At 47.0% G+C, this 14947-nt stretch overlaps 1 protein-coding gene across 5 annotated transcripts in view; it reads right to left on the minus strand.

Moving 5' to 3' along the window:
• Positions 1–14947, minus strand: part of Tbc1d8 (TBC1 domain family member 8) — a 96675-nt gene that overhangs the window by 17750 nt on the left and 63978 nt on the right. For 3 of the 5 annotated variants that reach the window (XM_004844448.4, XM_004844449.4, XM_004844447.4), the window contains 5 exons: positions 14432–14672; positions 5847–6054; positions 3462–3659; positions 2456–2626; positions 737–887 (listed from right to left, as the gene is read on the minus strand). In XM_004844448.4, coding sequence (XP_004844505.1) covers positions 737–887; positions 2456–2626; positions 3462–3659; positions 5847–6054; positions 14432–14672 — 969 coding nt within the window. The remainder of the gene's footprint in view (positions 1–736; positions 888–2455; positions 2627–3461; positions 3660–5846; positions 6055–14431; positions 14673–14947) is intronic. The other 2 variants (XM_087203711.1, XM_021258110.2) reach the window with 1 other exon arrangement.

Below are 14947 nucleotides of genomic sequence, written 5' to 3' on the forward strand. Positions count from 1 at the left end.
GGCAGGGCAGTTTGGGGACCCCGCAGGCACCTGCAGGGAGAGGCAGTTGGGCCATAGGGTGGCAGGACCTTCCCTGCCTGCCCTCAGGCCCCAGCCTGTCGCAGCAGCTGGGGACAGATACACAAGGGCCTGAGCAGCAAGATTCTGGGGAGTCTGATCCATGCTCAGCCCCAGAAACGCCCCAGGAGGGAGGGAGAACCCTGGCCATGTGGCCACTGAGGAATAGGTCACGGTGGAGGAGAGGGACAGGAGCAGCATCTGCAATGGGGCCCTGGGGACACGGTGCCTTTAATGAAGGAAGGGCTGGGGAAACAGCCCCAGGGCAGCTGGGCAGGTGCTGTTCAGTTGCCCAGGGCTCCTGTCCTAGGAAGATGCTTCATTTCAGGGGCTTGTTAATGAAATGCACACCACTATGCACATACTTAACAGTCATTCTTTTATTTATTTTTGGAGATAGGGTCTCACTATGCAGTTCAGACTGGCTGTGAACTTGTGGAGATCCTCCTGCCTCAGCCTCCCAAGTGCTGGGATCATAGACACACAAAATCATTCTTAAAGGAGAGATCACATTGCCCAGACCTGACACTTATAGGAGGTCACTGTCACCCAGAGGCCTCAGGCCACAAAACCCAGAACCCGCAGCCAGCACAGCAATAGTTCCAGGGTCCTCAGCTCGGAATTTAGAGAACTAAGCCCCGTGCACGCACTACTTACAGGCCAAAGACGCCGCACGCACCTGAGAACAGGAGCCAGAGCCGACCCCGCAGAGCCTCGGGGATCCCCATGGCCACCAGCTTGCGGATCTTCTCAGTGCGGAACATGCACACAGTCCTGCCGTACTCTGAGAAGTGGTCATTCCACAGGCTGATCTTTATCTGCTCCCGGGACTGGAAAAGGAAATGTGTACTGAGGACAAAGCAACCATCCACAGCCTGGGACGGAGGAAATAATGTCTACAATGTGGGTCTAGGGACCCACAGCGACAGCAGTGATGCTGCAGATGAACCTAGGCACAGAAGACGCCAAGATGAGTGCCACCCCTGCAGGAGCTGAGGGCTGGGGCAGGGGGGAGATCTCTCTGTAAATAAAATCCAATGTCCTTGGTGAGGCTGATAACAAGAACAAACTGGTCCAAACACTGAAGTAACCGAGCATAGCGATGCCCGCCTGTGATCTCAGCATTCAGGAGGCTGAGGCAGGAGGATTGCCAAGAGTTTGAGGCCAACCTGGCCTACACAGGGAGTTCAAAGCCAACCTGAACTTCATACCAAGACTCTGTCTCAAAACAAACAAAAAGTATGCCAGTGACACAGCAAAAAAACAAAAACAAATACTGAAGTATAGCCCAAATCAGGTGGGAGGACAGGGGGGAACAGGGGACACTAGGAAATGCCTCCTTGGGGTATTGGTCGACATGGTGCCAGCTGCTAAAATGAGGTCAGCTCTGTTTGGGGGGGGGGGGGGGTGTGCGGTGCAGAGGTGTCACAATTTGCCCTGAACTTCCTGTCAGAGGGAAAAATGAAACCTAAAAAAGTTGTTCTTGGGCCAGGGATTTAGCTCAGTGGCACCGCACCTGCCTTGCAAGCACAAGGTCCTAAGTTCGATCCCCAATACCAAAAAAAAATTACTCTTACTGTTACAAACAAGAAAATCACTATTTCTCTAGGCAACTAAAAATACTTTAAAATTATCCCTAGATGGCAAGAACATTTAGGATCTTTTAAATAACATTTACAGCTACTTTTAATAACCTGCATTCTTCATAATGGGAGACACATACATATAAGTCCAATATTCTGGTGCATTTAGTCAATAGGCATTGATTGCATATCTGTGTATAAGGCAAAGAAGTTCAGTTTGAGAAAATTAAGCTACCATTGATTATAGAGGCATCTTAGTGACTGAGACACAGCCTGGGTGACAATGTCCACAGCCACCACCTGGTCCTCATGGCCACAACATGACTGCCCTCCTGCCAAGGTTCCAGCTCAGAGTTCAGTTTCCTTTTCCCAACTGTATGTGACTTTTGCCTCAGTTTTCCCCTGTAAAGACTCAATGTAGGAAAGTATTTTTAGCTCAGTAAAACTAGAAGGCAGGAGAACCTTTGTCCCAGAGAAACAAAGAAGACCTTGTACAAGAGGCTCACAGATGTGACTGTGGAGCAGGTGATGGACTTGTGGGCACCTAGAAACCCACAAGAACACTGCTGCCAGCTGTCTGGTCACACACAAGTGCACCATGAGAGCCACCACAGGGACAGGTGGCAAGAGCCAGCGCCTCTCAGCCTGAGCCGCTCATAGGACCTGGCACTTTGTACCCGTGGAAGCGGGAAGAGCAGCCCTCCCTGTTCAAAGTCCCCCAGCTGCCTATGCCACCTGGGGTCCCAGATGCACAATGTCACCTTGCCCAGGAGCCCCCACCCACCTCACCCAGGAGGCAGAGCCACCTCACCCACCAGGTGCAAGTCAGGGCTCTGGCAGCCCGGCTGAGGGAAGACGGGGGTCAGGGGCACGGGGCACGGCAGCAGGCTCTTTTCCTCACTCTCCTTGCTGCTCTGAGGGGGCACCATTTCGAGGTCCCCAAACCTGTGGTCACCGCACATGCTTGAGTAAAACACAGGTGTCGTCTGCAGGGCAAAAAGAGAGAGCGAGAAGAGAAAATATGCACAATGATGTGTCAATTAAAATAAAAACAAAGGGCCGGGGATCTAGCTCAGTGGTTTCGCCACCTGCTGCGCAAGCGCAAGGACCCGAGTTCGATCCCCTGTACCAAAAAAATAAAAATTAAAAATAAAAAAATAAAAATATATTACCTAGGTGTGGTGGTGCATGCCTGTAATCCTAGCACTCTGGGAGGCTGAGGCAGGAGGATCACAAGTTCAAACCCACCCTGGGCAACTTGGTGACTTAGTGAGACCCTATAAATAAAAAACTAAAAAAGAGCTAGGGATGTAGCTCAGTGCAAAGGTCACAGGTTTCATCTGCAGTACCACCAACAATTAATAAGTAAAAATAGAAATAAAAATATATTTTTCAAGACAATCACAGAAACAAACCTAACAAACCCAGTCTACTGCAGCTGTCCAACCACATGGCAATGAAGCTTTTCTCCCATCAGGTCTTATCTGCCCCAAATAACATCCTCTGCCCCACTGGGGACGGGGACATCACATCCTTCAACGTCACAGGAAGGTCCCCACCCCAGTGGGGTGTCATGTCAACCCCTCCCACCTCCGCATTATGCCACCAGCCATTAAACATGTGGGGTACACGTCACTCTCCAAGCTGTGCAGTACACAAGCCGTTGGCACCCCTGATCCGTGTAACCCCACAGAGCCATCCAGTGCATCGGTGTGACACCAGACCAGCACAAAGTACTGTGGCCTCCAGCCCACCTCTCCACCAGAAAGCAGAGAGCAGGGGGTTCAGGTCAGGGAGGGCTGCCACCCTGAGGATTCCTACCATGTCATCGTCACTTGGTGAGGAGTCGTAGTGCACGGGGTGGTCAGCGTGGACCTGCTTCAGTCTCGCCAGCAGGCTCTCCACCAGGCCCTCCCGGTCCCTGAGCTCGATAAACTGGAAGGCCATCTTGCTGCGGATGCTGACAATGATGGGGTTGGGCAGCAGGCTCGTGTCCTCCATCTTCTCGATGCTCACGACCTGGCGCAAAACACAACAGGCACAGTACAGTAAGGAAGGCAGGTGGGCACTTAGTGAGACGCTCACAAACTACTCCGAGAGGGAAGGCAAACACAGCACTGCATAAGGACTGTACGAAGGGTAAAGGGTGCAAGGTGGCAATCTTCACAGCCACAGCTCGAGGGTCCACTAGGTAACAAATGGGAAAGCAAGCTGCGGCACACACATGTGACAGAATAGCATTTGGTCTTAAAAGGGAAATTCCAGCCCATGCTGTAACATAGATGAACCTTCAGGACACTATACTATGTAGGATAAATCAGCTGCAAAATGACAAATACATGCTGAATGAGTCCATTTATATGAGGTACCCAGAGCAGTCAGCTTCATGAGGACACAGTTATCTGGTGGAGGCCAGGGTGGAGAGAGGGGAGAGTTTCAGGCTGAAAAGATCAAAAGGTTCTAGAGGTGGATGGATGGTAGTGACGGCTGCACTTAAAGTGGCTGAACTTCACACTTAAAATGATTATGATGGTAAACTTTAGGTTACACATGGTACCAGAAAAAAAATTTTAAAATACATGAAGCATCTTCTCAATTTCTTGGTCCACTGATAAGAATATTTGTAAAATGAACACATCTACTGCAGAATGGTAACATGGAAGTGGGAGATGGTAAAGAACACTGCTCTGGACAGAAGCGAGACTCCCGAGGGCTTGATGGGAAGGGGTTGTAGTCCCATCTCAGCAGTGATGCCTGGAACCAAAGGATGGAGCTGCTCAGGTCTGAAAGCAAACTGAAGTTCCCCCCAATTTCCAAGAAGAGAATTGTACAAGCTTATGAAGAAAGGACCCAATCCATAAAAGAAGCATTTTAAAATCCTTAACTCAAGTTCCAGGAGAAGAGCCAAGTAATTTGCCATTTATTTTCCAAATATGAAGCTTTTTTTTTTTTTTGGTACCAGGGATCGAACTTGGGTCCTTGTGCTTGCTGGACAGGCGGTGGAACCACTGAGCTAAATCCCCAGCCCCCAAATATGAAGCTTTTTAAAGGTGGCTTTTTTCTTTTTTGGGTGAGTGAAAGGGGAAGATTCTTTCCTAAGAGCTGTTGGAAAAGCTGTAATTGTACATGTACTTTTTAGTAATAGCTTTATCAATAATGTGGAGGTGAGCATATTCTCTTCTCACCCATCACTTCCAGGCGAATGTCAGGTTGCCACAGAAACAAGAGAAGCGGTAATGGTCCAATTCAGGTCTTACTTCCCTCAAAAAGCCTGGCTACCTAGATGTCCACCTTCAGATGGCTGTACGATCATCCCCTCCCATGTCCCATCCCACAGCCAGGACTGCGGTTGATCTGCTTTGGATAAGGCAGGAAGGCTTTTCCCGAAGTTAGTGTGTGAGAAGCTTGGTTCCCATTGGGGTGGTATTAAGAGGTGTGGGGTCCTTGAGAGATGGGGCCTGGTGAGGGTGGTGAGATCAGGGCATGCCCTCTCTGGGACTCTGGAGCTCCCGTCTAACCACATGACCTCTCCTTCTCACACACATTCCTGCCACCACAACGCCACTCCCCAGGAGCCAGCACCAGTACTGAGCACAGCTGGTATCACACTCTTGAGCCTTGCAAGCACCATCAACTTCTTGTGACATAAGTGTACTCAGCCTTAAGCATTGTCACAGCAAGAGAAAGACGGGCTTCAGGGGTGCAGGTGACAGAGGCTGCTTCAGGAAGTGCATGAGTTCTGCTGCTCTAAACACGGTTATGTACAATAACCACAGTGAGTCTTTAACTCTTTCGAAAAGACACCTACAGGGGGAATAACAAATGAATGGATAAAGAAAATATGGCATTTATACACAATGGAGCACTACTCTGCCATAGCGAAAGATAAACCTTTGTAGGAAAATGGATGCACCCTGAGACCATAATGTTAAGTGAAATAAATCAGACACACAAGCTTCAATATCACACGATTTCTCTTATATGAGAAACTCAACGCACAATATAGAGCAAAATATAGATCCCAGGGAACAGGGAGACAGAACTTTAGGAAATGGGGAGGGGACCAAGAGATGAATGTACCGATTGTGCACATGTACCAACTCCTCATGAGGAATGTGATCATTACATACTGCAAGCATGTACTCACAAAATTAAAAACTAAAAAAAAAAGGAAGTGCATGGCAGGTGGCAGAGGCAGTGCTCTACCTCTCGGAGTGGCAGGACCACAGTGCAGCGGCCGTCCTCGCGGCTAGCAAAGCAGATATAGCTGTTGGAGGTGAACATCCGGCCCGCGGTGTGGCAGCGGCTGAAGGGCGTCCAGAGGGCGCAGTCCACCACGGCACGCAGCTTCTCCTTCCGGGGCAGCCGGAAGAAGGCTCGGAAGAACTCGTTCTGTGCCCGCGCCTCCAGGTCCCTGGGCAAGGCAGGAGAGGACAAGAGGGAGCAGGGTGAGTGGACTGTGAGTTGACAGAGAGGTGAGAGGACCCGCAAGGTGACAGAGGGAGATGCTCGGTACCTACTGGCACAACCTGATAGGTGAGTGTGGAAAGGTGCTGTATCCTCACCCCAGCCTGCCAGCCCTTTGCCCTTCACAACCCACTCACAGGCCATGTGCTGTCCCTGACAGAAATCATTTATTTAGTGAATCCAAAATACGGATTTCTTCCTAGTTTGAGTAACACTGAAAATCACCACCAGAATGGCCAAAGAAGCCAAGTATAAAAAGTCAGATAATAAGAAGTGATGATGACGATGGGGAGAGTTGGGAGCCTTACACTCTCCTGGAGGAAACGTAAAATGGTGAGCTGTGTGGAGAACGCCTGATAGCACCTTGGGAGGTTTAAAAAGACAGACTCACCATCTGACCCAGAAACTCCACTCCTAGTTTACATATCCAAGAAAACAGAATGTCCCCTCACAGACTTGCACACAAATATCTATAGCAATCTCATTTGCAATAACTGAAAGACAGAAACTACAAATTTTCATCAGCTGATGAGTGGATAAATGGCTGTATATCGCTGTAGGATAGATATTATTCACAAAAAAAGAGGAATGAAGTAGCAGTGCATGATGTTGTAAGAAGCCAGACACAAAAAGGCCACATAGTACCTGATTCCATTTACATGAATTCTAGAATAGGCAGCCTGTGGAGTCAGAAATAGAGGAGCGATTGTGCAGGGGTTAAGGGAGACGCAGAAATTATGCACGGCTGTTTATGAACATGGGGTCTCTTTGGGGGGATATAAAATGTTATAAAACTGATTGTAGTGATGGGTCCACCGTTTTATGAATATGATAAAAAATGAATAGTACCTTTAAGGGGTGAATTATACCACACATGAATTAAATACAAGAGTCTACATGTAGATGGTATATATATTGTTAGTGTTGTAAACAGTTAGTATAGCCTGAAGCCTGAGCCTACCCAGAATGGATGTAACCAATTTTGACATCGTGTTAAGGATGAATAAGCATTGAAAAATAAACCAAAGAACCACAGTAAATTCTACCTTTTACTTTTTGTAAACCACATTTTGTGGATAACTTCAGTTTTACCATAAGGCTGATATATTTCAATATTTTGAAAACATCAGTATTAATTTTGAGTTGGCAGAGGTACCCTAGCCAACTACAATTATGTTTGAGACTAAAAGAATATACCTTTCAATAAAATTATTGAAATGAAAAAGTCTACACACCTACACTTCCTCCAGGGGGTGCCAGGAGAACACAGAGACCCACCTCACACCCTCCAGAAGGTCCCCAAGAATGGACGGCAAGGCCCCTCGCAGTGATCCCAAGTTCCTCATGAGCCAGCTGTTCAAGTTTAAATCTTAAAAAAGTATCTCATCAAGCTGAAAGGATAATGGTAGTTACCAGCCACCTTCGAGAGAGGGGTAGAGAAAGGTTGATTAATGGGCACTAAGTTAGAGAAGGACAAGGAGTTCTCCAGTGCCGCTGCACAGCAGGGTAACTATAGATATCAACCATGTATGGGCCGGGGATTTAGCTCAGTGGTTTCGACGCCTGCCTCGCAAGTGCAAGGTCCCGAGTTCAATCCCCGGTGCCAAAAGCAAAAACAAACCAAAAAAACCCAACCATGTACTGCACTCATAAAAAGCTATGAGAAAGGATTTTAAATATTTGAATATTTTCCACCTCAAAGAAATGATAAATGTTTGAGTAGGGACGTTTAACCTGATTTAAGCATTACACAATATATACAAGTATCAAAATGCCAAATTATACCCCATTAACATGTAAAATTGTTATTTTTTAATCAGTTAAAAATTTTTAAATAAAAATAATAAATACAAATAAAACAGAAAACTGACATCTTCATCCCAGAATCATGCTGGGCCCCCTGCCTCTGATGAAAGTTAAGTCCATGCTTACTCCATGTAGCATCCTATACACGTGGCTCTGGTACCAGTGGCTTCCCTTGTTCCTCCCAGGAATGACTTCTTCCCTTCCCTGCAGGAGCTGCTCAAAGCCAGAGTGAAAATAATGGTAAGGGGCAGAAACCAAATCACCTCACACTGAGCTCCAGGAAGGAGAGGAGGACTTACATTTACTTTGCACCCAATCCCTCATAATTATAAGGTGTTTTAAAAAAAAAAAACAAAGTGTTGAGGTCTCTAAGAACAGTTAGCTCTCTACCCAGTGCACCTGCAGCCTCAACAGTCTCTATTCTCCTTACTGAGCGTATTTGGGTAGCCAGCAACCAGAAACCTCAAGTCACAAAAAAAGAAAGCAGCAGGAAGGACTTTTAAGAACTGAGTGATTTTCTTTCCTCCCTACTAGCAAGTTGTCTTTTCATTTCGCCTTATGCATGTATGATATCCATATTTAAATTTCAAGCATAACTGAGGTAAAAATGGAGCATCCTGGGAGAAGAGAAACCAGCTCTTCTGGAAAATAAGAGTAAGACCATCCTTGGAGTGTGTTTCAAGGTGGCAGGTGATAGTTTTGATGCTAATCCTATCAACTCCTTTTTTAACATCAGGAACAAAGGCCACAAGGGCCGGGGATTTAGCTCAGTGGCGCCACACCTGCCTTGCAAGCAGGTCCTGTGTTCAATCCCCAGTACCAAAAAAGAAAAACAGAACAAAGCCCACAAGCTCAGGTGTGCCTCCTGGACCTTCCAATACTACAGTCTCCACTTTCCTTCCATAAACGAGACTGGCAGACAGCGGTCACGACCCGATGTACAGAAGGCATAGCTCTCACAGGGCCACTACAGAAGCACCCTCGAGGATGAAGCCTGGCCCAGAAGGTGCTGGCATGCACAGACCCAAGCTACTGGTCTAAGAATGCTATGGCTGAGACCAACAGAGCCCCGAACCACCAACCACCCTACACTATGGTACAGCCCTCTAATAGGAAGGAAGAAATGGGCTGGGCCCAGCAACAAACTGTTGTTGAAGCTGAAATCAATGCATGCAGTCATGTTTGACTGCTATGAAGAGAGTTCTAGACTGCATGCATTACCCCTCTTCCCCAACCAGCTCAACACTCCAGGATTTCCCACTTGGGCCCTAGACAGGGTGCCACGGGCCAAGAGTAACTGGGATCTCTGTGACCAGCCTGCCTCCTAATGGAGCACATGAAGGGTCCTTCCTGCCACTCTCGGTTACATGGCCACTCCCAGCCCTGTGCCCTTTGCACTTCAACTCTGGGAAATGCCAAGAATTACCAGTCTGGAAATGAGGCAGAAGTGTGTTTCAACACCCTGGTGTGCACATAAATATCTCATTTATCAAATGTGTGCTAACTCAAAACATCTTTCCCAGTGACCCACGAGCCCTAAGGAAATGACAGGATGGTCCTACAACAAGCCCACTGTTACAGAACGCACAGGAGCCAGGAGCATTCACAGGACAGGACAGGACAGGCCAGGACATGAGGCCCACCTGGGCCCCAGACAGCTCGTAGTCATGTGAAGGTGAGCTTGGAGGTACCCACAGCCCGTCCATTCCTTGGCAGTCTGTGGACACTGACTCCCCAGGAGACCAAGGCCTCAATAACACAACATCAGTGGCACTTTTCACTCCCAAGAAAGGTTCCTGCCTCTCCCTTCCTAACCATCCTGTGCGGGGATCTGAAGGTCATGGAGAGGAGACAGTGAGGGCTGAGAGGCCTGACTGCTGCTGGGGCCGGGCACTTGAATGGGATGGATGTGAAGTGTGCATTTTTGTGGGTGCCGGAGAGAAGTGCAGGGAGAGGACTGCGTGGGGAAAGCCCAAAGGAATCTGTGAAGCCAGACAGATGGGGCATTTAGAATCACCCAGGTGATAAGGACTGGGCTCTGTCCCCTGGAAGCCACTGCTCACCTTTCAAAAGGTCAGAAGCTTGGATCACGGGAAAGTTTCCATTTGCTTCCTATTAGGTGAGGCCCATCTCCTCCATCGCTGCCCACCTGAGTACTGGAGACGCTCTTCTCAGCCTCCCCGGCCCAGCTTCAGGAGAGTATTTTCTGTTTGGAAATCAATCAACTCACCCCTGCCTCCTCCCCTGTGTTCTCTATGGGTGGGCGTCTCTATGGGTGGCCCCTCCCCCCCGTCACTCTGCCTGTACAGCCTTGGGATGATGCACCTGAGGATCACTGGTTCAGGTGTGCTATGTATCTGTGAACCAGGCTGGATGAGTCCCAAGCCCCTGTAGCTCCCACAGGTCCAGTCAGGGTGACAAGAGATCGTCCCACTTGTCCCGTGGAGAGTGTAGAGGTGTGAGCCCGATACTGTCCAGCTCCATCAGTCCCACTGAAGTGACCACAGGACAAGGTGATTGACGGGTAATCAGATGCTCCTTACTGGCTCAGGAATCCAAGGGCTCCCTTGGAAAGCTGTTATCTGGGACAGGAAGTGAAAGCAGACCCACCACAGAGACACAGGGGGGCATTCCAGCACGGTTGTTGCCCCTGAGCTCAGAGAGCCATTTTCCTAAACTTTCAAACCTGGCCCCTCTGGCAGGATGCCAGGCGGACTGAGTCATTACCTGTTTACATCCACAGGCCAGCGTCTCCATGGCAAAGGCTACAGATGAGAACTAGCAGGGGCTGGGAGGCTGTGGTGAGCTCCCATCCGGGTGGAAGTCCCACAGCGTGCAGGGCCTAGACAGTGTCGACTAGGTCCCCCTGTGCCTAGGGCCAGCCCTGGGCACCCTGGAAGCTGGGCCACTGGCCACCCCAAAAGCCCTATGGGTCATTTTCTCTCTTCCAGTGGTTCCTAGAGTAGAATGTGGTGGGGGGTGGGGGCGAGAAGCAGCCTCATATCTCCCCTCAATTCTGGAAGGTAAACAAAGGCTGCCAGTGCAGATGATTCTTCTTCCAAAACACATTTCCAGAGGGGAATTAGGTGTTATAGACCTTCAGTCTTCCTGTTCTTTCCTTCTGCCACAAACCACAACTGCCACATCTCAAAGTGGAGCTGTGCCAGGATACCACCTGAGTTCCGAGCCGCGGAGCACCAGGACAGGCCCCACCCAGGCCAACCTGGCTGCACTTTGAACAAGTACAGATGCCACAATTGTGTGTATAGGACAGAGGTCACATCTGAACTGGTGGTTTACACAAGCACTTAGTAACACACACCTGGAACGCCCTTCTTCAGGGCTCTGTAATGGTGGCCTTTTCCTTTTTTTAACAGATCTTTATAAACTAGACTAAAAAGACTTGGATACCAACTATCATAGTGATATGTAAGGAAATACGGGAGAGTGTGGCTTACACTACACTGGGATGTCTTCCTTTTATTTATTTTTGGTACCAGGGATCGAATTCAGGCCCTCCTGCTTGACAGGCAGGTGTTGTGCCGCTGACCTACATCCCTGGCTCTTGTCTTTTAGAACAGATGACCCTAAAATGGAGCTGGGAACCACACTGAGGGCCCTGGGGCTGAGAGGCACTCGAGCGAGGGGTATAAAAGCCAAAGCACTAGCCCACACACCTCCTTTTACAAGGCTCTCTCAAAACAAAACTTTCACATTATTAGAGGTCACCCCAAACCACATAAAACTTGTAGAAGTTTCACCACAAAAGAGTAGTTGTTTTGATTTTTGCCTTACTTGGGATGATACATGATCAGTCTAAGATGTTGCACACAGCAGAGAGATCTGAGCCCTTTCCGAATGCAAGGCAACTAAATACCCTGCTGTTCGTGGGCCATTCAGGAAGACACTCCCCGAGATGTTAAGAAAAGGCAGCACGCATGCAAAGAGTAATATGTCTATTTTTTAAAACCCTTTATATTATTATTGAACACCAGACATTAGACCTTTGAAGGAACTTAGTATGGGTTAAGTATCCTTATCCAAAATGCTTGGAAGTTGGATGTGATGGCACATGTCTGTAGTCCCAGAATTCGGGCAGCTGAGGCAGGAGGAGTACCAGGAGTTCAAGGCCAGCCTGAGCTACATAATGAGACCCTGTCTTAAAAATAAATAAATGATTAAATGAATGAATGGTTGGGACCAAAAGTATTTGAGTTTTTCCAGATTTTGGAAAATTTTCATGGACTTCACCAGTTGAGCCTCCCTAATCTGAAAATCTGAAACTTCTCCAACATGGGTTTTCAAAGCATTTCATATTAGGAATGCTCAACCCTTGGTAGGTCATCCAGTAGATGTATAGAAGACTAAAGCTCAGAAAAAGTAAGAGATGCTGCTGATGACCATACAAAAAACTCTGACACTGCAGTACTATATGCTGCTCCAAAAGCAGCAGAAGCACACTGCCTACCTCTCACTTGTCTCCTGGATATTTTCCAAGGAAGTTCAATGGAAAAGAAGGCAGACAGAATGTTAAAACAGATTAAAAACTTTTAAAGTACATGATTCATGGCTAGTGGTTCCTTAAAACCTAAAAACGGAATTGCCATATGATCCAGCAATTCCACTTCTGGGTGTAGACTCAAGAGCACTGAGATAGGGTCTTGGATAAATGCGCACACCCAGGGCTGGGGATTTAGCTCAGTGGTTCCACTGCCTGCCTTGCAAGCTCAAGGTCCCGAGTTCGATCCCCAGTACCAAAAAAACAAAAAACAAACAAACAAAAAAATGATGCAGTAATTTGGGCCAGGGATTTAGCTCAGTGGTTCCAGCGCCTGCCTCGCAAGCACAAGGTCCCAAGTTCGATCCCCAGTACCAAAAAAAAAAAAATAGAATAAATGTGCACACCCACGTTCATCACAGCATTATTCACAATACCAAGAAGGTGGAAGCAACTCAAGCAAGTATCCACACAAGAGCAGATAAATAAAACGTGTTGTAGGCAGACATTGGAATATTGGCTTAGAAAGGAAGAAAAACCTGACATGCCTATGCTATACCTGAGTGAGCCATGAGAACATGATGCTCAGGGAAATCACCCAACTACAAGACCGCAAATACTGTATGATCCCACTTCTGTGAGACCCAATAAGTGTAGAATGGTGGTTGCCAGAGATGGTGGAAAAATGAAGAGAGTTGGTTGGAAGGAGGTGTAACTTCACTTATGCAAGATAAAAGCTCTGAGATGGCAGTGAGGATGGTTGTACAACAGTGTGAATCCACTTCGTGGCACTGTGACTGTACACTTTAAAATGGTTACAATGGTAAAATTTATGTTACCTGTATTTTACAATAGAAAAGATTTTGTATAATGACTATTTGTATTCACATAGTAGTAACTGTCTAAAGTTATATCAAAAACATCTAACCAGGATAGCACTTCCTGGTAACTTGTTTGGTGAAGATACCTTCAGATAAGCGCTGTAGTTACCCAGTTGTAATCCACAAGCCCCAAAGTCAAACTCAAGCTCACACACCACGTTCAGAATTTCAGACAACAGAATTAATCTCCCTTAATGTGAGGATTCAAGCAACTATTTCACAAGTTTGTGTGACCAGCAACACTTCAGGTCAAACAAATTAATAAAGAATATTGACCTACTCTATCACGTAGGTACATATTTGATGACAAACTGGCATCAAAAAAATTTGCTGTGTGGAAACTTTTTCTACAGAGCATTTTAATGTGAAAAGTATTTTAATGGCTCAGTGGTAGAGTACTTGCCTGGCATGCACAAGGCACTGGGTTCAATCCCTACCACCATTTAAAAACGAAAAGAGAGAAAGGAGGAAAGGAGGGAATGTCTTAAATGTTGACTAACAAAACAAAGTACTTCATAGATTTCTATCATGAGGATACCTATATTACATGTTCTAGAAGTGCTTTTTATGAACATCAATTTTGAAATAATATCCAAGAAAATGGAGAACTGGATCTAAAAATCAAAGTCTGCTGCATATGGGAAACGAATGATAATCATTTCTAACTATTGCCTCTGTCGAGATTAACAACATAGGAAAAGTTGGGTTATACCACAAAAGAAATTAAACCTAGTATATCTGGCCCTCTGTATACAAGGTCTGTGTCCTTAGATTCAAATGGAAAAAAAATTTTTAAATACATGTGCACTAAACATGTACTCTTTCTTATCATTATTCCCTGAACAATGCAGTATAACTACAGTATTTACATGGTATTTACATTATTGGAGGTATTGTAAGTCATCTAGAGATGATTTTTGTAAAGCACAGAGGAGGTCATGCATAGATTCTATGCAAATACTACACCGATTTATATAAGACTTGAGCATCCCCAGATTTTGATATCCACAGAGGTCCTGCGACCCATGCCCTGGTGGCATAGAGGGCTGCTATGCAACAAAGGCTGCCAGAAAGGAAGGCTGAGCCCTGAGCATGAGTTCCCCATACAGGTAAAGGATACCATGGAACTCAAGCTCCACCTTTTGGTGATCTGGCTCGGCTCCTGCAGATCTGGGTCCAGGTCGAAGACCTCGTTGTCCAGCAACCTCCGGAGTGTCACGTCCGCCAGCTGCTCCATGATCCTGAACACTTCGTCCAGGTTCAGAAACATGGAGAAGTCTCGCTCCTTATCCTGCGTGGTGATCCGGATGGTGTCGGTGAGGAACACATTGGATGTTCTTTCCAATTTCTGGATATCAACCCAAGGGATGACAAGTTTAACTGCAAGAGAAAAAGGGCAAATGCATCTTACAACAAGAAGATTTGAGCCACACCTGCGTGTATCAGCAAGCAACAGTCCAGAACTTCTTTGCAACTGAAATGCAAACGTCTTTTAAGCCAGAGGAGGGAGAAAAACACAGAACCGTTTGACAGCCTGTGAACCCCCACGCATGTTCCAGTGGTTCCCTCATCGATTTAAGAGAAACCTCTCAGTTGCTGGCTGGGGCATATTCCCAAGGAAAGTGATTCTGGAATAAGAAGCCAACAGCGCACAA

Source organism: Heterocephalus glaber, unplaced genomic scaffold, assembly GCF_053883595.1.
Source record: "Heterocephalus glaber isolate CG9 unplaced genomic scaffold, H.glaber_assembly_v1.0 deba00000470, whole genome shotgun sequence".
NCBI classification, from domain to species: Eukaryota; Metazoa; Chordata; class Mammalia; order Rodentia; family Bathyergidae; genus Heterocephalus; species Heterocephalus glaber.